We start from the raw sequence: 24,282 nt of genomic DNA, 5'->3' as shown, positions 1-24,282 counted from the left end.
TTAATATATTGAAAATAAATTTTTATTTTAATAGATTAATATTAAAATAATATATTAATTTTTGAGAATTACATTGGTCAACGATGTTAATACATCAATCTCTTATCAGGCCTTATTCCTCAGCCATAGGCCGGATTAAGTTATACATCATTTTGATGTATTAAGGGATTATGCTGTATAAGCTTATACTATACGATGGTCACACCAAACAACTGAAAATGTCATAACATATAGTATAAGCTTATACTATCATGCCTTATACGTCACACCAAACAGGTCCTCAATTTTTCGTTCTGAATCCATTTCCAGGGTTATTTTTACCATCTGAGACCTTATACTCAATTTTTATCTTCCTAGGGTTGCGTGTTGGCTAATTACCGTTTTGCCCTTTCTTTGTATTTTGGCCTAATCTTCAGGATTTTCACTAATTCTTCACTTAATTACTCATTTAATATATTAAAATTTAAACTTAGAAATGCGAGGTGTTATATTTCAGATTCTACAGCTAGTTCACTTAAAGAAACGATTGAGTTATTTTTTTGCCAAAAATGGCTTGAGCTTGACAAAGATTCGTGGTCAAGGTTATGATGGCGCAAGCAATATGAGTGGTCAATTCAGTGGTCTGAAAAGCTTGATTTTAGTTGAAAATAATTTTGCGTACTATGTTCACTGCTTTGCACATCAACTTCAGTTAGCTCTAGTAGCTTATGCTAAAAAGGTTTACGCATTGACTAACTTCTTTAATTCTATACAGTTGTTGTGTAATGCAGTTGGTGCTTCTAGCAAAAGAGCAGATATTTTGAGAGAAAAGCAATTTGATGAGATAGTCAAAAGTATTGCAAGCGATGATGTTCAATCTGGGAGAGGCTTGAATCAAGAAATGAGTTTGTCACGACCAGGGAACACACGTTGGAGCTCACATTACCGATCATTGGTAAGTCTGTGTACATTGTTTGATCATGTGCTTGATGTGCTAGAAATTATAAAACACGATACAACCCTTATGCATGCAAAAAAGTCTGAAGCCTCTAGCCTTATGATGCGTATGCAAACTTTTGAATTTGTATTACTTTTGAACCTGATGATCAAGGTCTTGGCAATACCGAATGAGTTGTCACAAGCACTTCAAAGAAAAGATCAAGATATTGTGAAGGCTATGACTCTTGTAAAAGTTTCAAAGGTGTCATTACAGAAGATGAGGGATAATGGGTGGGATGATCCATTTCAGAAGACTTCTGAATTTTGTATAAAACATGATATAGATATCTCTGATATGGAAAGTGTACTTTCATTACAAGGGAGAACAAAACGTAAAGGAACAATTACTCATCTGCATCACTTTAATGTTGACATATTTTATGCAGTGATAGATACTCAACTTCAAGAGTTAAATGATCATTTTAGTGAAGTTAGTTCGAATTTGCTGGAATGCATGGCACGTTTAAATTCGTGCAACTCTTTCTCGGCATTTGACAAGAATAAGTTGTGTGAATTTGCTGGCTTTTATCCTTAAGATTTTGATTTAAATGATTTCGTCATGCTTGAATATTAGCTCGACACATATATTGTTGATATGCAAAGTGATCCTGATTTTTTGAATTTGCAAGGAATAGCTTATCTTGCCAAGATGATGGTTGAAAAGAAAAAACATATTACGTATCCTTTGGTTTATTTACATATAAAGTTAGCATTAACTTTGCTTATAGCAACTGCATCTTTGGAAAGAGCATTTTCAACTATGAAATACACCAAGACTGCACTTCGTAATCGGATGGGGGATGAATGGTTGAATGATTGTTTAGTGCCATATATTGAAAAAGATGTATTTGATAGCATTGATAATAAGGTAATTATGATGGAATTCCAAAAAATAAGGCCTAAATAGATGATATTGTAATTATTTTTATTGTAATATATTTTTGTTATTAAAATATATGTACTTTAACTTATTAAGTGTCCGCCCTTCATTAATTTTCTGGATTCGCCACGGGAACCCGGGTGCACTAAAATTTGACTCCACAAGAATGGACTCTCCTATCTCGGAGCCTCAACTTGCTATTGGATCAGACTCATTAGCGGGCTAGCCCAAATTGAGTTAGTCTAAGTCAGATAAGGTTGACCGAGCTTAATTTTGTTACCATGCATGCCAAGGCAATTTGACCCTTTTTAAGTAGACAGTGCCAGCTCGGGGTATTTTATCATTTTCTAAAGGGTATAATTGGGATCGAAGGTTCTGACTTCTGGGACAAAAGATAAAGCAGAACAAATTTTATATTTTAAGTAAATAATTTCTCATTTTTATATTATTTATATAATAGAAGGCATAAAATGATAGATTTTCGTGAAACTTCCAATCAATTTTTATTGATTTTTATAATTTTCTTTATTCAAAAATAAAACTTTATCTTCCCTTCTTTTTCTTTTCAAAATCTTTCCTGCGAGGATTTTGAAGGAAAAGAAAAATGGACAAATTTTTAATTTTAGGTAAACATTTTTTAATATAAAATACTACATTACAGAAAGGGGTGTTAAACGAGCCAGGGGCCTTTGGCTCGGCTCGTGAAGGTTTGAGCTTACATGTCTAAAATTGATTGTTGGACCCAGACCTGGACTTGTATAAAAGCTCGTTTAATAAAAAGGCCTCAGGCTCCAATTCAAAAGCTCGGTCTTAGAGCCTCTCAGGCTTGCCTAATATATTTTTTTTTATTTTTTTTTATTTTTTATACTACTTGTGATAGCTCTCTCTCTGCTCAATTCATTTCATCCAATTTTATTAATTAAACAGACTTTTTAAATGATTTTGTTTTATATTATGCTATTTGGATATACATTAAATTTATGAATATTTATGGAATTACTAGTGTTGTTGATTGTATATTTTGTTTTGATAAATTTTTGTTGTCTTATTTTTTTTAAACAGGCTAAACAAGACTTTTATTTTTTGTAAATGAGCCAGGCCACAGGCTGATATTATATTCGTAACAGGTATCAGGTTAAGACCAGTCTGACACATTTGAACACATGCTCGGCCCGTTAAGACCAAAGCTCGGCTCGGTTCGGTTCGGCTCGTTAACACCCCTAATTACAGATAAATATTCTGATTATCCCTTATTTATTTATTTTTATAGATATTATATAATTCTCTTAATTTAAAAATAAAATTTTGCCCTCCTTTTCATTTCCTTCTCAACCCTCGTTCCAATCATACCCCTAGAAAAAAAAAAGTTGTATAAAAGATTTAAAGTCCTAAAACTCAAAAAGCATTCTAAGAATGATTTTTGTTTATAGACATCAAAATCTGAGTACCAAACGGTCAAAGCATTAGCAAAGAAAATATTATTTCAAAATGAATTTATTATTAAAAATAAGAAAAAACGAGAATATTAATTTCATTCTTAATTTAATTTAAAGATGAATATCACCTTACTTTTCAACAAAATTAATAACCCAAAAGTTGAAGAAGTTCTAATATTTTTTATTCAAATATAAACGACCAAAATATTCTGAATAGACAGAATATAAAGGCAGCGAATCCTAATTTGAGCTATAATTACAAATTACAAAAAACAAAAAACAAAAAATAAGGTAAAATAAAAAACAAATTACATATAATGCATAGTCTCAATCTCAAATACCAACCTTACAACCCCACGCACACCCTATGCAAAATTGAGAAAGCTCTTGTAGTTGTTGTAAGCGGCAGATTCTACACACAAATCCCTTAGGTTGGGAAAATGTGTCGGCCAAAAAAATATATATTATATTATCTTATGTTCTTTTCTTTACAAGTGTCATGCAAAAACCTGACTATGCCATGGTGCTAAACGTGTTAAGTTGCCAAATCTCCAATTTTCATGACTCATGCAAAAGCATATGCATTAGTTCCACCGTTTGTCACACACTGATATCAACCCGTTTCAACTCTTCCTACCTTCCCCATGTTTCTAATGTTTCTTATATAAGCTAAACCAAGACCATGATCCATTCACATAGACATTAAAATATAAGAGATTGGTAGATAAAAATGGCTAAGAGATTTCCCTTCTTTGTGTCGTCGTGCAAAGAATTGGTTAAACACCACCAATCAACTACTCCTTATAAAGCTGGTGTAATTAGCAGCAGCAACAACATTGTGCATACTCAAGTATACAACTCTTCTTTTCACTGCTAGATAATTAAATTCACATGAGCACATTGTTATCTATACTTTGAATTTTTTAGTTTTTTATTATTATTGTTATTATTGCCAATGTTCTGTATCATTTTCAGGGTGTTGATGGGGAGCATAATACTAGTGGTATGAGAGGGTTTGTGACTGAAGAAGCAAAACAAGGCACAGTGAAAGCAACTGAAGCAATGGAAAGTATGGGAGAAACTGCTAAGGAGACTGTGGACACTGCATGGGATGCAGCAAAGAACACTGCACAGACACTGACAGAGACAACCACTGCTGAGGCTGATACAAATGTTGTGGACACTGCGGAGTATAGAAGTGCTGAAGATTTGAGGGGGGAGCTTGGAGATGGCTATGATAATATAGAGTTATAATTTGAATTAATGCATGATGGTGTTGGGAGTTGATAGGATTATAGAAAACCAATTATTAGGGGTATGTGTAATCCAATGCTTTTTCCTGTTTTGACTTTAATCTATTATTAGTGATAAAAGGATGAAGAAAAAGGAAGTTAACAACTTAACATTCTGCCCCATTTTGTTGTTGGGGGTATATCTATGAAGATTACAAACTTCCTTTGGAGATAGGAAGCTAAATGAATGCCAATTGAATCATCTTTTGAAGTATATGAGAAACTAATTCACCTCTAAAAACATAGCTTTTTTTGTCAAATTGTGTTCTAATGTTATTATATGGACACTTTGGTCTATTAGGATCTCTCAATTGTAGAATCAAATCAGTTCTTTGTGTTTATATACATTGAAAGAGGGTCAACAGGTGCTGAAACTCAACATGGCATGAATGATCCGAAGAAAAACTAGTCAATTATCTACATTTCGGACATAAATTCTCGTATAAAGTTGACAAAGCAATCAAGTAAGTATGTGAAGAAGACACAAAGGTAACTTAATACATTATATATGCTACAAAATTGTGCCTCTTATCTATATAATAAGTAACAGAGAGAAGAATAAAAGGAAGAGCAAAGGGACCAAATCCAACTCAATATGAGAGTGATAGGTACCATTTTTCGGTGAAGTCTGTGTAGGGTGTGACATTCTAATTCTCATGGCTACAAAGGAAAGAAGAGAAGGCAAGAAATACAAAATTCAGGTGGATGTATAATACGAATGATTCTACATTTATGACCAAACTTCATTTATACCAATGACAATTGATTTGTATCATTTAAGTTTTCAGCTATTACATAATAGATATGACGCGTCCAATTTCACTTTCATATACATATATCAAATACCGAATAACATGGCTAATTGCATTGTGGTACTTGAAGGTATGATTTGAGCATTGAGCATACCTGTAATATAACCAAAAAATTGGGTTTTAATGACATAACATAAAGTAAGGGCATCTGAAATCCTTATTATAGGTGCCAAGTAAGACACAGTACTCAAATAAAGATTATTAATGGGTAATTTGACACAAGGCGTAAATAGGTCTCCTTGAAGTAATATCAAGCACGTGGATCAATTGGTATAGGGTTGTTTCAATCAGTGGTTTTGACAAATTCGAGTCCTGGATATGTAGCTATTCGAGTCCTGAATATGAGCACATCTTTGGTGCTACTCTAGTATCTACTACTTTACTAAAAGTAGAAACTGGTGATGGTTTTGGAGAAAATAATCATACAAGGAGGATAAAATAGTAAAACAAATATATTATATTTTCTAAATTGAGTAAATATTGTACCGAGTCTTCAGTACTACTGTAGTACTGAAAATATTTCCCCTGAATATGCAACTGTGTTAAAGATTTGGTTGGGAGCTTTTTACTGTCTTTGTGAATTGTTTGATTCGATTAAATTCGTTGATTAATCAATGACCGATAGAGAAATTTTCAAGCATAGGTCTCCTTCGAGTAGACCTTCTTTAGGAGGTATTTGGTAAGAGATTTATTTTGGAATAGATGGGGAAGTGTAAGTGGGTATCAAGTATTATCATGTTTGGTATAAGTTTTTCAAAAATTTCCCTAGTAAAATAAGATGCATAGGAAAAGTTAGTTGTGTGAAAAATTTGATGAAAATCACTATTTCAAAATACCACTTTGCATGTGATATTTTATTTTGGGATGAATGGAAAAGTGAAAAGTTGAACTCCAATCTATTGACAAAAATGACCCTCCATGGTGGCACCAAATTTGACCAAAAAAAAATTATAAGGATTATTTTGGTAATTGTAACTCATTTTCCCATCAATATTTTAACTCAAACCAACATAGACTTTATAAGATTTTCTAAATTTTCTCGGTAAATTTTTTTCCAAGCTAACAACTTTTTTTACATTTTCTTACCAAACTCACTTTTCAACCTTAGTAATTATATTTCTCTAGTATTCAAAAAGTTTCTCCTCAACCAAACGCCCCTCTAAAACTTTCAAATGTCTTAAATTGAACTATCCTTGACTTGGCGTGACTGCACCTCTCCTGAGTTGTTCCACCGAAGGTGACATGAAAACAAATTGAATTTCAAAGAGATATATGAACGTCAAATCCACAACCTTTTAAGATTGATCAGGGATGAGCCCATTTGTTTTTTGTCATACCATCCATGGTGAAAACTCACATCAAGTACCAAGTACAACGGCATCTTGCATTCTTGTGAAACCATGGTGCTAGCGTGCTAGGTCATGTCAGTACCACATGATTGTTGTGACCATAGTAGTACTATTGCAACATGCATGTGTTAAGATTACTAACTATCCACCCAAGTTCATGACATCATTTTATTCCAGAGAGAGTTTGTGTGAGTATAATTTTCACAATTTTATATATCTAAGCACTATACATTTTAGCTACTTAATTACATAAACATAATATAATTATTGGTACAAAATATGAAATAGAGCAATCCTATAAAGACAACGTGGAAAACTAGCAGGGTTCAATTTTGAAAATAAAGGAGGAAATTAAAAAAGAACAAGGGAACAGATTGGTACAACATATTTAAGTTAAAGAGGTGGATTTTCATGTTGCTGCTCCCAAGTACTTTAAGGCTTCTATGGAAAATATGATATGTCTCACTCAACTCCCCACCCTCTTCCAGTGCTATGAGTACTTTGCAGGCTTTAGATTTAAAATCCAGTGCACCCGTACCTCTGGCCCTTAGCATCTCAGTTAAATGCTTAACCTTAACATTGAAGTAACTGAAACTAAATCCAATGTTTAAGTAACTGCCATATTGGCAGAATGGCAGTGAAAATAAGAGGAATAGTAAATTTACAGTTAGAATAGTTGTGAAGCAATTACAATGGATTGAAGTTGTACCATGACTTCTAATTCCAATGATTCAATTGGAAAATTTCACTCCATATCAAGCCTGCAATGTCAAACTCCAAACTAGCCCTGCTGCTATTTTCTTTCTGCTTCTGTTTAATCATAAAGATTTTGCAGGAAGTCATAATTATTCATTTTTCTGTAAATCCAACGGTTGAAAGCATGGTTGGCTATGCATGTGATATGTGTCCTTCATCAGCATATCAGAAATCACATGAATAACATGAAAAAAGGAAAACAAAAGGAAAAATCATCCACTTCAATTTGTAGTTCCTTGAGCATTATTAGTTAAGCATTTGCCACAAATGAACCTGGAGTTATCTGACAGCACTATAACTTTGAACACACTATTCATGCAAAACCAATCCCCACTTCCCACTTACTGCAAGAATTGAGATTTAAACTTCACTTTATATGCTTATCATTACAGATAAAACCCTTCTTCATGCACTACTTCCCCACCCTATGCTATCAAAAGCACACAATTAACAAAATGGAGCCTGTGGTCCACACCTCTACCACCTTCTTTTCCTACCTCTTTTTCTCCCTATAAACTACCTCTTTCCCTCCCATTGCTCCCCAAAGACAAGACTCTAGCCTTTTACTTGCTCCAGCATTTTCTTCTTCATCATCATTGTCACCACCTCCTCATTCAGCACTCATAATGGAGGCCAGGATAATAGAGAGGAAGCAAATGTCAATTGAGAAGATGAGGAAGAACAGCACAGTTGAAGAAGTAGAAGATGAAGAAGAGGAGGAGGATGAAAGTACTGGTGGTGGTGATGGTTGTCTTGCAGAAGATGAGAAGAAGAGAGGTACTGGTTGGAGTGGGAGAAGAGGGTCAAGTGAGGGTGGAGGAGTTTCTCCACCTTCCTGTAAGGCAGAGAAGTGTTGTGCTGATTTAAGTGTTGCAAAGAAGTACCATCGCCGCCATAAGGTGTGTGAGCTTCATTCCAAGGCACCTGTTGTGGTGGTTGCAGGGCTGAGGCAAAGGTTTTGCCAGCAATGTAGCAGGTCTTCAATCCTAAGTCATCTAAACCATTTTCTATTGGTGTGAATTTGTATTGCCTTTAGCATTTTCACTATAGATGGTAGGGTTGATCATGCTTTTCCATCATGTATTTTTAGTTTTGAAACTAAGCATAGTACTAATTTCGAGGTAAACTTTCCAACTAGGAACAGATTTTTTATATCAAAGAGATTATGCCTTGACCACTGCCTAAAAGAATTGGTGTTGTGTCACTTGAGAAAAAATGTTTTATCTTTTATGAATACATCAGAAACACTCATTTAAGAAATTGAACTTCATTGCTTAGACCTTTTCACTTATCTTTCCGTATTATGCTTCCAAACGAGCAGAAATGTTATCTATTTCAAAGGATTGCTTCCATGCAGGTTCCATGACCTGGCGGAGTTTGATGAAGCTAAAAGAAGCTGCCGGAGACGCTTAGCCAGACATAATGAGCGGCGCCGGAAAAATAATGTAGAAATGCTGATGACTGTGGGAGAATTCAGATGAACATGGCAGGAGTCCTTCCATATCAGATGAATCCAATGTGTTCAGCAGGCTCGCTCTCTTCTGTCACTGGTTACTTACATGCCAAGGCATATAATAAAGACTTTGTATGTTAATTATAAGCATCTAAACCAGAAAGGGGGGGAAAATAACATAAAAAATCCCAACATTTTAAGGTGGTGTATTTTGTCATGTAAACTAGTTTATTTCCCTGAAGATCTATGTTTTATGTTGTTAACCTTCTAAGCTATGTTTCTTCTGTTTCTTTGGGCCTTACCATATTGTATGAGTTTGTTTTGTTAACATTTATCTGAAAAGATTTCCCAATAACAAGAAACTGTGGGAACCTTACTCAGTTCCCTGCACACCACCTTTAAAGATCACTAACATTGACCAAACTTCCTTGCATACGCGCAGATTAGACTGTAGTTTGGTCTATACAATCAGAAACTACATCTTTTCCACATTGTAACTTCAAATAATGCGTTCTCCCAGTTGGTTTGCATGAAGGGCTTCAGCATAATAACACCACCCCATGGCTATCAAGCTTTAGTATTACACTAAAGTATATGTTACACTTCCAAATTTGTGGATCAAAATATATTATGTGGATCTTGTGATCACTGAAATTTCACAACAATGCAGGAGATATCATCGTTGCTTTCCCTATTAAGTGCTTCTTCAGTAAGGCGCTTTGCTGAAGACCGAGCATTCTTTATACCTTTGATAGAATCAACTGCTTCTTGATTTGACATTACCTGGAATAATTTGAATACAAAGATTTGAGCACTAGATAAATAAGCATGTGTGCATCCAATATGAGTCTTCTATATTAAAAAGAAATCCATAAGGTTCTTGCATCATGCTTCTTTTCAAAAAACTGACCTTCCATAATCCATCACTGGCTAATATAATAAACTCTGCATCATCATTTATCATCACCATTTTCACATGTGGCTCTGAACTCAAGTGCTTCTTCAAGCTTTTGTCACCAAATGCCCTTGACACTGCCAACCGTCCATCAACCCGTGGAACATCCCCTGAATTGATGACAAAAGCTGTATCCTTAGCACTAGAACAAAGTCTATCCAATTCTAAGTGAACTTTTTTAGAGTAATCAACTTAACTAGATCAGAAAAGTATTGAGAACCATAAGCTTCCTGAGCTACAAACCCCACAACTGGACAACATAGTGTTACATTTTAATAAGATCAAGGCAAAGTTGTATACCATTATAGATATCTCATACCTGGAAAGTTTGATACAAAACCACCTCTATTTTTTATATCCTCATGTTCAGTGGTTGGCTCATGATCCACTGATAGTTGTTTGGCCACACCATTCTTGCATAAGACAGCCCTGGAATCCCCAATATTGGCTACTACTAATTTCTGACAATTGATCAATATTGCTGTAACTGCAGTTGAACCCCCTCTACCCAATTCACCTGATTTGTCTAAAATATTAGAATCAGTTATACTATATGCTCTCCTGACAGCCTTTGCAGGTTCTTTCCAGAAATCAGGCTACATGGAACAAAAAAAAATGATGATTGATTGAAATTTTATTAGACATGATGATCATATTCATCTAACTTGAATTAACATCAAGAATTTTTCAATTTGATTTTGAGGATCTGCAAAACCCCACCATAGTTCATGATTCACATAAAGCAACTCATAGATTTAAGTAACCAGAAAAGAAAAGGACCATGACTTACCTCTTTTAAGATATTATCAAACAAATGAGACCGCAAGTAATTAGGAACATTGTGACCTGCGTGGCCATCAAATATTGCAAACAAACCTAATTCATTGTTATCAACTTGCTTAAATTGAGCAACAACATAATCCTCCATGGCATGATATGATCTTCCCTTTACCAAGTGATAGCCATGAGTTATGTGCTTCGATATCTTGCTCTTTCCTTTCCCTGAATCAGTTTCTGATGAACCCAACCCAACTTTTTCCTGCAAGAAACATGCTCATGTCAAACGACCATCACAACAATGAGTAGCAAAATTTGGCAATCACATCATCATAAGGGCAAGAAGATAAACAAACAAACAAACAAAAAAACACCAAGCCTATCAACTGCACCAGGAATCCAATACAATCAAGAAGAGAAGTGAGTACCGAGCTTTTCTTCCCGCCGCGAGATAGAAAATAAGAGTTCTTCGGTGCAACTGAGATTCAGGTATGGAGAAATGTTTTTGACAGTAAAGTTTACAAATTTTAATTAGCTAATGGAGGTCATAATTGTCTTCTCCACAGACATATGAAGTTTATATAACCAAGTTGAATTAGCTGAATCTTTGAGTGATTGGTAACTCCTAAGACTTAGTTAATTCTTCAAGGAACTCAAAAATAAATAAAAACATCCCACCTAATTTGGTCACAGCTCCAGATATTGGTTGGTTGAAGAAGAAGATTTCATATAGTGGATACTGAATTTTCTTATATCACTAACTGTATTCATTATCCACTAAATAACCAATTTATTATTTCTAACATGATTGTTCTTTACACTGCCGGGAAACGATCTGTTTCAATTACATAGCTATAGCTTTTACAATTTTCCTGGAAGTTATTAGAAAGCACTCTAAATATCTTTTACAATAGCTTTTGCAAAATTCTTTGAAGAAAACCAAAGATTAATGTCAAAGAACAGGTAGATCTTGATGATAATCAAAAGAGAGCACTCTAACATCTTTGTTTTGTAACTTTGTTATATAAGAGAAGCCTACATAAATGAGCAAAGAAAGTAAACCTCGAGAAGATGAGTAAACAGTAAAAATGGTGTCAAAAGTCAAGAAGATAGATTAAGCTGGTTAGTTCTGGAATAAGTCTCCACTCTTCACAATCCACATAGAGAGATTTTAAAAACAATTGAAGAATTTGACATAATCTGGTGTATATATCTCATACAGAAACAAAGATATATCATCAGTTATAGTGATATATATTTTCCCTACAGATCCGAGCTAGTTGAAAGTTTCTAACTTTAGAATGCAGAAAAGTAAATGGAGACACTGTTACAAGTCATAGTCAATGATGGAAGAGGGCACAGTGCATGGATTAGTACAATGACAACCACAAAAACCATTAAAAAAAAACAAAAAAACTGATTGAGTTTGTTAAATTTAGCAATATAAGCAATCCATTGAATGGATTGATGAAGATTAATAGCAACAAATGAAGATCTATGATTTATGATTCAACATTTAATGATTTATCCAAAAAAAAAACAAAAGGGAATTAGGCCATACCTTCATCTTACAAAGGATTTCTCTGGCAGTCATAGCTGAGGCTCTTGAGTTGAGGGAAAGAGTTAAGAGAGGAAGGAAAAAAGGCAAAGAAGAAGAGAAAGATGAGTGACTGTGCTCTATGCTAATGAGGATGGAAAATTGAGGCGTTGACAAAGATTCCTTCAATGTTTGAAAAGGACAAGTTCACCTCACCTTGTTTCATAACTACGAAAACTGTTCTTTAACTTTACACCCCCCTCTACAGGATGCTTCAGTTTTTATAACCCTGTTTTTTCCTTCTTCTTCTTCTTCTTTTTTTCTTAAAAAAAAAAAAAAAAACCCTTCATGGTAGAATTGGTTTCTTCTCTTTTTGCTGATTTTAATGATGTTTCAATTAACTACGTAGGCATCGAAGTGCAAGAGAGTTAAATTTTAGGAAAAGTTTAAAACTTTTGCTACAAAATTATTTAACTCTCACTAATTTTTTTATCATTTATTTTCTTGATTTTATTTGTTCATCTAAGTCAACCTTAAGTCATTAAACATTAGGTTAATATATCAATTTTACCCCCACAAATAGTAAAACAAAAAATAAAAATAAAAATAAAGGGGAGATAAATGATAACATATTAAATCATATATATTGGGTTTTTAACTTTTCTATTGCAACTTTTTTTTTTTAAAAAAAAAAAAAAACTTGAAGTGAGGAATAATATGGAACCGAACAAGCTAATAAAAATACAAATAAAAAGTGTTATGTTCAATATCTATTATAATTTATGGGCAATGGAATTCTTATGTTGCAGGATGATGATTCTACTTCCTGCAGACACAGCCGGATGCGGATAAGGTCTCACATCGAAGAAAAATAAAAACATAAAAACATGTAGCGCTATTTTCAAAGGGAGAGCTAGAGAAAAAATTCCGATTCCTGTAACATAAGATTTGATTTTCTCATGATTTATTACCTAAAATATTTTAATAAATTAGTTTTATCTTTTTCTTTTTTGATTCCTACAGAGATATAATTCCCTTCATTTAACCGAAATATGACAAACATAAAAATTGTTTTCCGGATCTAGCCAAACCCATAAGCAAGATATTGCAAAAGCTTCGTAGGCCTGCACTAGATTAAGGTGGATTAAAGCCCGTACTCACAAAAACATTCATAACATACTCCCATGTATTTTGGGCACATAATGATGACGTAATCTTGGTCATAGGTGAGATTCGAATAAAAAGAAAGTTAGAGAGAAAAAAAATAAAAATACAAAAATAGAGAGATAAAAGAAGATATACATGGAAGAGAATTAAAAAGGGATTCTTTGGACAATAATAAGAAAAACGAGTCAAACCCTTCCTAATATTAAATAGTTTTCCTCCCATTTGTCGTAAGATATGTCTATCAATTTATATTTCAGTCAATTAAATATTATTTTACTACTTTTCCGCATGTAAATTTTGGCTGACCTCTTCCTCTCTTTGATCAAGCTCTTGGTAACAAGCTTCTGTTATTATCGGAGCGTCTAGGAGTCTTCGCATTATGTTCCCAAACTGCTTCAATATATGTTCTCTCATCTTTTCATCCACCGGTAATATTCCTATCTTTCATCAAATGTCTTCATTTTTTATCTTATTCATTTTATGATAGATTAATAGCTACTCTCATTTTATGCTCATGTTGTCTCTGTGCAAACCAACTTTTAACTTTGTATAACAAAAATGTAGACCTTATTATTTTTTTGTAAAACTTTCCTTTTAACCTCAAAGGAATTTTGCGATTACACACAAACCTTGATGCACTGTGTCATTTCATTTAACATGCTTTGATTCTATGGTTTACATCCTCAGCAATCTTTCCACCCTTTTGTAAAACAAATCTCAAATATCTAAAAGCATATTTTTTGGGTACTTCTTATCTAGGAAAATGCACATAATCTTGATCTCCATTTCTAGTCGGAGCAAATTCACACTTCGTATGCTCAGTCTTACTTTGACTTAGCGTGAATCCTTTAGAATCCAATGTGTTTCTCCATAATTCTAATTTTTAGTTAACACGAATCTTAGTCTCATTATTAAGCACAATATCATTTGCAAATAACATACATCATGGCACTTCATCTTGGATGTCTTCTGTTAGTTCATCCACAACTAAAGATAAAATATAAAGACTCAAAGTAGAGCCTTGGTACACATCTATCGTGATAGCAAAATAACTCGATATTCTATTACAAGCCTTTCACACATGTAGTAGCATCATCACAGATATCCTTGATTTCCTCTACATACTTTGATGATTTTTTTCCCTTAAGAACCCACCATAAAACCTTTCTTGGAATCATATCATACACCTTCTTAAGAACTATAAACACCATATGTACTTCCCTATTCTTTTATCTATATCTTTTCCATTCTCCATGGTACATCTTCTTGACATAAATCTGAATTGATTTACAAATACCTTGGATTTCATTCTCAAGCGATGTTCAATATTCCTCTCACAACTTCATTGTATGGCTCATACATTTAATGAATCTATAGTTAGAACAATTATGGATATCTCCCTTATTTTTGTAGATAGGCACAAACGTACTTTTCCTCTATATATCTGGCACCTTATTAGTATTGAGAATCTTATTGAAAAGATTTGTCAACCAACTTATTGCCACATTCCCTGCCTATCCACACTTCAACAGGGAGACCATCGATTCCCCAAGCTTCACTACTCTTCTTCTTCTTTAATGCCTCCTTAACTTCATTCTCTTGGATTCCACACACAAACATTCAATTCAAATCATCATAAACATCCTCCAAATTCATCTCACTTTTGTCCTTATAATAGTTTATCCACCTTTCTTTCATTTATGTATTTCTTACTAAAAAAAAATTATTTTCATCCTTGATATATCTAACCTGGGTCAAATCTTTACTTTTCTTATCATTTATCTTTGCAAGTTTATAGAAACATTTTTCACTATCCCCCAAGATTTTGGTACAAATTGGAGAAAACATTGCCTTTAAGCTCTCACATTGCTTTTTACCATTTTTTCTAAACTCTTGGAAGTTTTCATTATTAGGACATTTGTGCATGCATCTAAAGCAGTCATTTTATGTAATACCTTAGGAAAAATAGTAATAAAATAATAATAATCGCAATCATAATAAAATATAGTAATAATAAAATTAATAAAATGAATAGTAATAATAAAATTAGAAATAAAAAATATTAGTATATGTATCTTAATTCAGCAATATCTTAATTAATAAGAATGAATCAGCTTTAATTCAATCATGAGTCATCGATATTCTGAGCCATAAGAAAACTAAAAAAGAAAAGAAAAATAATAATAAGAAGAAGAAAATAAAAATAATCATAGAAAGAAAAGGAAAATAATCATAAGAAAAAGAAAAGGAAAATAATAATAGGAAGAAAAGGAAAATCATTCTAAAGCCTACGAAGAAAAAATAAATTAGGAAGGAAAGGTAACAAATTCTACGAAGCCCCTATCTTAAGCCCAAAACTTCAGCTATAAATAGGAGTTTAGCCTAACCAAATCAAATCACTTACAATCCTTAACACTTCTCCATTTCTCTTCTCCTCTTCTCATCTTCTGCTCTTTCTTCTTATTTCAAATTTCTATTTTGTTATTATTTTCTTTGACTACCAACAAAGCTTCTCTTCTCTAATCGCTTTTCCTCCTATAAGTCATCAAACACGGAGGCAAGTAATCATAATTCTTAGGGAATTTTAGGATGATTTCATTTTAAATATGTTATAAGTAACCCTTAGGGTATTTAAATTAAATTATTTTGACCTCTAAAAATTAACAGGATAAATTATATAATTATTTTAGGTATAACCCTTTAATGATAATAATTAGAAATAATGAATAATTGATATGATTGGATTATTTGAAATTATGATATCCTTGAATAACTATAATAATCAATATGATTGCATTTGGGCTTTACTCTAATAGATATTTGAACTATAATATGATGATTGGACTTAGGCCTTACTAGATATTGAATATTAGAATTATAATACTCTTGAATAAATTGGAAAATTATGATGCCTTTGAGCAAATGATATAAAAAATATATTAAAGAAGAAATTTTTCAAATATGGTAATTGTGACAAGATTGAATGTTCCTGATTGTGTGTGATTATAATAAAATAATGGTGAGAAGATAGCTTTTGAGATAGTACCTCTGAATGTAATGAACACAACCTTCGGGTTTTATGTCATTGATATTATTTGATGTGACAATGATGTTATTCGTTCTTGCCAAAGTGATATTTGGCAACAGGGACTCCCAGGGTACTAGTAGCAACTTTGGAAAGAGGTGTGCACACTAGAATTGATGTGTTAATGATGGTCAATTTTGATTATATGTGGCTTGCAACAAGGATTCCTGAGTCTACCATGGTTCTCTTTCCACTAAATGAACTTAATAAAGACATATATGATTAAAAAAATGGAATTGATTTGATTTGATTATTATGTGAATTTTTGAGTTATATTAATTGTATTTTGATCAGTGTTTGCTGACTGTTTATGTTTGTGTTTGTGTGCTACAATGATTCTTCAGGGGAGTAGATTTTCAGTGAAATGGTTACAAAGAATGGGGCTAGCAGTGGGCAGTGAGGATAACAACTCAGAATTTCTAGCTAGTCCTAAGTTTTTTGTATAAAACATAGTCTCTGGTTTTATTTTGATATTTATTAATGTAATAAAGTTAGCTTTGCACTTGTCTCTGTACAGGTGCTGCGGTAACATTTTCAGAAATTAGTTTTACATTAGTTTCCGCAATATTTATAAGATCTTAATAAATAATTAAATGTGAATTTTGACAATTTCTTTATTATAAGGATATTTTAAAAATTGTTAGAAATTTGGGATGTAATATTTTATGTCTAATTCCCCTATGCACCTCTTCATTCCACCACCAAGTTTCTTTTGTTTGAAATACATTCCTTTTGTTTTCTTCTAACATCCCTTCCAATTTTTGAAAACACAGAGTTATCCCCTTTCGCGTTTCATTTTCTTATCCATCTAACTATCATTGTCCTTCATGAAGCATTCTTTCCTTTTACTCTATTTGTTTTTCCTCTTTTAGCTTCCACCATCTTATTCTTAGATTTTAAGCTTTCATCCCCATTTTATGTAATTTGTTTTAACTTAACAGCTAGATCAACCAACTTATATTGTGTAGCTACACATTCTTTAAGGTAGACTTTACAATCTACACAAGAGGTCCAATCTTCTCTTCCAACAAGAAAGAAATCAACCTGACTATAATTTTGGCTGCTGTGATAAGTGATTAAATGTAACTCCATTTTTCGAAAAAAGTTGTTTGCTGGGTCAAATCATAAACTAGTGCCACATCAAAATATTTTCTCGAGCCTCATTTCTAATCATATACAGTATCCTCCATGAACAACTTTGTCAAAACCTCCACTACTTTCACCAACATATCCATTTAGATCTCCCTCCTATGAAAATATTTTCCTCGTGTGGTATCTCCCTTAATATCTTCTTCAAATCTTTCCAAAATTGTTTCTTATCAATTGATTCCAATGCATCTTAGGGGCCATACACATTGAGGATACTCAAAGTTAAATCATCCATTATAAGCTTAGTCGAAATAATCTTGTTGCCTTTTCTTTTGTCGCCAACAAACATGTCTCTGAAACTTTTGTCAATCATAATCTTAACTCCAATTTTACTCTTGTTCATCATCCCCTTGTATCACAACTTGGATTCAATACCTTCCGCCTTCTTATATATATATATATATATATATATATATATATATATATATATATATATATTACATGTTATTTGTAATTTGTTCGATCCAAGCAGATCAAGGGTGTCCAATCCGATATCGATGAGTCTATGTAGGATCAATACGTTCCTAAATATCTATGAGGGAGATATCATAGAGGGTTATAAATTACTTGCACTATGATAAACAATGTAGCTAGAGAGTGGAACTGTGTGCACGATGATAACTAAGAGATGGAGCATAAAGTATGTGTCTGATTGGCTTAAGCTTCTATTTATAGATGATTACCTAATGGGAGTGGAATTTTGAACCTCTTAAAAATATTAGGAGCCCTCCACTAGATAAAATTGGTATCTTATCAGGCAAGATTATTTCCTTAAATCTCTTCCCTATTGTCTGTAGTCGGCTATCAAGATATGGGGGCCGATAAATTGGGCCGTAACATAATTAATTCCTATCAGGATTATATAAAATCTATTAAAAAAAGTTCTTTTAGGTACTCAAAACAGTTTATTGAGTTTATAAACAAACTTTGAGCAAAAATATCTTCAAATTCATGGATCGGAGCTGCCACTTTGTATTGGTGTCACAGGTGTGCTTTCTAAGGAAGATTGACAAATAATTTGCTTGGGTTGGACTAAAAAAATTATAAGACTGAATCTAGCTGGTGAATGGTCCCAAAGGCACAATTAGTTAGTTGGACCCAAGGGTTCTGCCACAGAAACCCAAAAAGAGACTAGGAATTTTTGTTAAGTTGCTATTTGTCCCCTTCACATTGTTTCCTAAATTATACATTAAAAGAGCCACACTTATCTCAGATCCAACCATTCCTTTGTCTCACGAGAGAAGACTGCACTATTGCACTACATATACTACACTAAAACTAATATGCTTTTTGCAGCCTGCTTGGCTCCTATTCTTTTTACTTTCCTTCTCTCTCTATTTTATTATTTTTTGCTTTGTCTATTTACAGTGATAGTGATGGGTATTATTTGGGACTCTGTCCTTTACAATAAAAATAAAAAGCAAGTTGACTAAGATTAATGTGTGATTCATTGTACTTGGGATAAACAAAGACTAATTGAACCAAATAATCAATAACTTGAAGGCTTTTAAATGTATCTTGGAGTCAAGAGACATGATGATTAAATAGACTTTTACATCCAAAGACAAATTGCTTAAGTTTTTATAAATGTGTGTATATACAGCTCAGGACCATAATTTATGTAGGAAACCTCTACATCATTTCATTGAAAATTTGTGTGTAGCAAACTTCTATTCCTTTTGTCTTTGAAAAAATAAATTAGAATCCCAAATTTTACAACCAATATGATTTAAGATATTTCAATGGGTCCCTCTTTTCTCTTGTTGTAGGAGAATCTTTTCTCCTACTATAGACACAAAATGTGATGAGTTCCCCCTTCCATTAAAAAATAAAAATAAAAAAAGTTATTGCACATATTTCGATGTATCACTAGTAGAAGAAAGAATTCTTCTATAACATGAGAATTCTTTGGAACAGTGGCTAAAGTGCCACTGTTGGAAAAAAAAACACCAAAATGTCATGCCAACAGTAAATTTTGCCAAAATGTCACGCGACATATTTTGCTACACTGTGTAGCGAACGATGTGTGCAAATAATTCGCTACACGGTGTAGCGAAATATGCCTCGTCAGAATGCTCAGAACCAAAAATGCCACGTGTCAAACAGGGAGAATTTCGCTACATTGTGTAACGAAATTCTCCCTGTTTGACACGTGGCATTTTTGGTTCTGACGTGACATATTTCGCTACACCGTGTAGCGAATTATTTGCACACATATTTCGCTACACAGTGTAGCGAAATATGCCGCGTGACATTTTGACAAAATTTACGTTGACGTGGCATTTTGGTGTTTTTTTTTTTCCAACAATGGCACTTTGGCCACTGTTCCGAATTCTTTTCCCCTATTTCAATAGAGAAAAACAAGTATCATGTTATAGGAACACAATACCACTTTCCTACAGACACATAAAAGCACATGGGTCTCATTTTTTTTATTTTCTCTCATCACTCTTTTCTCTCTCCTCTCTATTTTGTGTACGTAGGAAAGGAGTAATATTTTTCATACAACATGAGTAAAACAAACCCCATTTCAATATACAGGTTGTTTTCACATCATGTGACACTGACACGTCACACTAGCTAGCTAACATAATCAGTACAACACCACCATGCATTAATTCAAACTTAACGGTGAGTATGTGATTGCAAAGCCACGGCGCACACACCAGTAGTAGCAGTGCAAGGACGAGCTAGAGTAATAGTTCTGAGAGAGAGCTGTTTCACAACTTGAGCTGTTATGATATATTATTATTGTTTAAAGCAAAGGAAGCAGTAAATTGGATTGAATGGTTAGTTTAGTTGCTAATATTAAATTTAAAAATTGTAATCATATCTTGGCTGCAGTCACCATGTGTCCGTAAAAAGATTCTTATATAGACATGATATATAATCATTCTCACTGAACACTATCCAATGTTATATTAGCAACCTGGGTTATCGTGTAATTTTGTTGAATAAAAATTGGAAATTTTAAAATAACAATGGCTAAACATATTTATTAAAAAAAATAATAAATGGGCTAAATGATTAGTGTCTTAGAATTTTCACAATTTTTATTCAAACAAACAATGATGACCAACATCTAAAATTTAAAAATTCAAGACATCATGAAAACTGTCTAATTGAACTTAAAAGAAAGAAATAAATGTCATTAATCAAGTCTCGTTAAGTGGAAGACAGAAGAAACACAAGATACAAAGTGAAAAGCAAACACATGAAAAAAGGAACACAAATAACTTTCCCTAGATACAAATTCTCATCTTCCATTTTTCCCTACTAAAACTCACCCTTTTCTTTTTCCCCCTCTCCCAAATTCACTCTAAAAAGGTTTCCATGACATCCGGGTACATACCCCCTTCTGAATTCCTGTACTCCACACCTTGTTGTTGATGATGGTGATCCATTGAAGTGGATGAAGATGATGAAGCCACCCTTGTAGGCAGAGTGAAGCTCCTCTTAAACTTGTCCATTTTCCTTGCACCTTCTGGGTGAGAATCCAAGCTCAAAAACTCATTTGGGTTGGGTCCACTAGCATTTTGCAAGTTTGATGCATCTGAATTGTGATTTTGGTTAAGAGAGTGTGGGTGGTGGTGGTGATTCTGATCACCTGGTTTGCTTCCCAAGCTCTCAGGATTGAACAAAAGCTTAGCATCATCGGTTCTTCCAGTGAGAGCATTGCAGAAAGACAATCCATTTGGCCATTTTATATCATTTTCATGCTCCCCCATCATGTCTTCAATTCTTGCAGTTTCAGATGATGCATGAGGCATGAGAAACATGTGTGTCTCATCTTTGGTGTGTGAAAACCCAAGCCTAGCTGCATGTTGTTGAAAAGTGGGTGAGGATAGCATGGAACTAGCAGAAGTAAGTGGCCTCTGACCCCAGTTGAAGAGTGGAGGAGGTGGCCTAATTGGAATGGTGGATGGTTTTGAAGGAAGAGAAGTTGAAGAGGAAGTGTTCCTTGTTGAAGAGAAGAGTTGAGAGAGGTAGAAACCAGATTGGTAGCCTAGAGATTCAAAAGTGTGTCTCATTCTTAGCACAAAATGGAGGTCTTCAGGAATCTGATAATAGTAGCAAAAATATCAAACATTTGATATTTTTTTTTTATGTGCAAGATTCTTCTACACAATGAATAGTCAAGCAGATATAAATTGCATAGTAGTAGTGAGATTAAAAATCAAAATTACAGATAAAAAAACTGTTATCCAAATTTACTCACAATCTTGCAAGAACCAAGCTGCAGAAGGCCATGCCCAGCTTGAATTACAGCTATGGTCTAGTCATGAAACAAATACAAATAAAATGAGTTGAAAAATCTTTAAAAAATAATAAAAATTCTTTCTAAAGACCAATAATAGCAAAGCTAACAATGATTCTGTTCTGACCTGAATGCCTGACTCAAACTGATCGGTCCATTCAGGAGGAAGCTGCAATTATAGCATTAAAAGAGGAGGTTGAGTCAATCAATCATCAAATAGCTACAAATAACCAATAAAAAAGCAAAATTTAATAGTGGTTGAAATGTGAATGTTGAGTCTAAATGCATACAGCATCAAAGGAGCTCTGCCAGTAGTTGGAGATATTGGTTTCACATTCAGTGGGCTCTTTAAAGACCCACTTGTGGCACTTATCAGATGCAACTTTCCCCATCAACCTGTTCCAAAAATAAAATCCACCCAATCAGAGCACAGTGCATAGGATAGTTATGCTTGCGCTTAAGTAACTCCCTCCACATGGTATTGAATATTGAATATTCAAGATTCAGTTATATTTATAAAGAGAGAGAGAAGAACCACAACATAACAAACACCTACCCAGTACCCACCCTTCTCCATAATTATACAACTGAATGGACATTTTGCTGAAGGCTTTTCTCACAGGATCCTCTCCATCAATATCTTCAAGACAACCTAAACCCCTTCCTCGGCAAAACCCATCTTCCCACATCAACATCCTTGTACAGAATCAAACACGTCAACTCATGAAATTTACTATATAAATATATACCCACAAACATAAAATTGCTAAAGATATCAAATTTTTCACTTCAATGAATATGAACATGAGCACAAAAAAGAACATTTACACACACACACACAAAGAGGAACCCTGCTTACAAGCTACCGCTATCATCCCCAACCTTGCAGCCATTACCACCTCTGACTCTTCTGCAAAAAGAAAATGGACAAGACCCAGTTGAGGAAATTGATAAAAGAGATAAACTTGAAGACACACATTGAAAAAAGAGATAAACTTGCAGAGGGAGAGAGAGAGAGAGAGAAGCATACGGGCGAGGACGAATAGTCCAGAAGACAGAGTAAGTCCAGTCTGTGTTGAGACAAACGGTTCTGAGGGCCTCATGAAGGGCCATCATCCCAACAGCTTCTTTGCTCCTATCTGATGATACTCCTGAGCCCACCATCTCTTTCTCTCTTCCTCTTTCTCTTTCTCTCTCACTATATACCTTTTTTTTTCTTTCAACCCTCTCTTTTTATAGTATCTATCTTTCTCCCAAACAAACACCCCTTTGTGTCCCAACTCACTCTCTTTTGTTTTGTTTTGTTTTTTTCAATGTGAGCTACACTTTACTACAATGCTTAGCCACACCACAGGATATACCAATTCTTCATCCTTCTGGAGTTGCTCTGATGTTTGTTTATTTATTTATTGATATGGCTAGCAACTCTAACTCTCTCTCTCTCTCTCTCTCTTTCTCTTTTTTATTTTTTTTAAATATTTCAATTGGTTTATTGGTTCGCAACTAATTCGATTCAGAGCGGGTTCAAAATTAAAGCTTTAAATACCTTCCAAAGATGATACTGAAAAGATTCGAACGCATGCTCTCATCCTTACCTGCTTAGCTCTCATGCGTCAACTGAACTACCACCATTTGGTACGGCCTTTCTCTACTTGTAAAAGAATAATACTTCTTTTTGTAAAAGAATAATACTTCTTTTTTTTTTTGGGTATAAACTATAGTTATTCTTCATTGAAAGCAATTTTGTTTGGAGCAAGTTCAGAATTAAGACTTTAAACCTCTTTTATATATAATAATGAAGATGATCGAACATATACTCTTATTCTCGTCTACTCAATTTTTATGAGCCAAGTAAGCTACCATCATTTGGTTAGTATAAGATATTTTTAACTTTGAAAAACTGTGGGGACAGCTTTTATCCTCTTTCTCTGTCTTTTTAACAAGAGCACAACAAAGTGGAAAATGAAGAATGAAGAAGGAAAAGAAAAGTCAGGGTCATCTACTGGCCAATTTCACGTTTTATATTTTGATATTTAGACTTAAGTTATGAGAAAAAGTCATGTACTTTTATATTTTGTACTTTTTGTCTCATAATTACATTGTGAAAAATTACATTGTATTTTGATATTTAATAACAATGCATTCTTTTTAGACGAGATTAAAGCATACTAGTATTTTATGCATTACATATATATTTTAAATTCAGGCAAATTTAAAAAAAAAATTATACATAATTAATCTAAGAAGAATCTTAAAAAATTATAAAAAAAATATGCATACTTAATTTAATATTGATAATTTTGGTCTACTCATTTAAAGTTCTTGTTGGATTTATAGGAAATTCAATCAGTTAACTAGTTTCAAGTAGTATTGGAAACTTAATATTTGGAAATGTTTT

The 24,282-nt window shown here is 33.4% G+C and overlaps 4 protein-coding genes across 5 annotated transcripts; 2 read left to right on the top strand and 2 right to left on the bottom strand.

Moving 5' to 3' along the window:
* The first annotated feature begins 475 nt into the window (after positions 1 to 475).
* LOC133298973 (uncharacterized) lies at positions 476 to 4,548 on the top strand. Its single transcript, XM_061498357.1, has 3 exons — positions 476 to 1,408; positions 1,553 to 1,846; positions 4,270 to 4,548. Exons 1-3 carry the CDS (start codon positions 476 to 478, stop codon positions 4,546 to 4,548), a joined length of 1,506 nt encoding a protein of 501 aa, XP_061354341.1.
* Positions 4,549 to 8,129: 3,581 nt separating this feature from the next.
* On the top strand, positions 8,130 to 8,984 carry LOC133298972 (squamosa promoter-binding-like protein 3). The gene is made up of 2 exons (XM_061498356.1): positions 8,130 to 8,479; positions 8,861 to 8,984. The coding sequence occupies exons 1-2, from the start codon at positions 8,130 to 8,132 to the stop codon at positions 8,982 to 8,984; spliced, it is 474 nt and encodes a 157-aa protein (XP_061354340.1).
* Positions 8,985 to 9,373: 389 nt separating this feature from the next.
* LOC133298980 (probable protein phosphatase 2C 39) lies at positions 9,374 to 12,462 on the bottom strand. The gene is made up of 5 exons (XM_061498364.1): positions 12,250 to 12,462; positions 10,702 to 10,950; positions 10,231 to 10,507; positions 9,867 to 10,021; positions 9,374 to 9,739 (listed from the first exon to the last, which is right to left on the bottom strand). Exons 1-5 carry the CDS (start codon positions 12,280 to 12,282, stop codon positions 9,602 to 9,604), a joined length of 852 nt encoding a protein of 283 aa, XP_061354348.1. The 5' UTR covers positions 12,283 to 12,462; the 3' UTR covers positions 9,374 to 9,601.
* An 8,387-nt stretch (positions 12,463 to 20,849) lies between these two features.
* LOC133298979 (protein RICE SALT SENSITIVE 3) lies at positions 20,850 to 23,048 on the bottom strand. 2 transcript variants are annotated; one of them, XM_061498363.1, is made up of 8 exons: positions 22,915 to 23,048; positions 22,744 to 22,794; positions 22,452 to 22,580; positions 22,175 to 22,280; positions 22,012 to 22,053; positions 21,846 to 21,902; positions 21,252 to 21,687; positions 20,850 to 21,179 (listed from the first exon to the last, which is right to left on the bottom strand). In XM_061498363.1, the coding sequence occupies exons 1-8, from the start codon at positions 23,046 to 23,048 to the stop codon at positions 20,941 to 20,943; spliced, it is 1,194 nt and encodes a 397-aa protein (XP_061354347.1). In that variant the 3' UTR covers positions 20,850 to 20,940. The 2 variants fall into 2 exon arrangements, with proteins under 2 accessions (XP_061354347.1, XP_061354346.1); XM_061498362.1 differs by having other exon boundaries at positions 20,850 to 21,687.
* Between the last annotated feature and the right edge of the window lie 1,234 nt (positions 23,049 to 24,282).

This window comes from Gastrolobium bilobum, unplaced genomic scaffold (assembly GCF_033153095.1).
Source record: "Gastrolobium bilobum isolate Gb01-03AN ecotype WA unplaced genomic scaffold, APGP_CSIRO_Gbil_v1 utg27635, whole genome shotgun sequence".
In the NCBI taxonomy this organism is placed as follows: domain Eukaryota; kingdom Viridiplantae; phylum Streptophyta; class Magnoliopsida; order Fabales; family Fabaceae; genus Gastrolobium; species Gastrolobium bilobum.
Note: the sequence above shows the minus strand (reverse complement) of the source record. Positions and strands in the feature narration are given on the sequence as shown.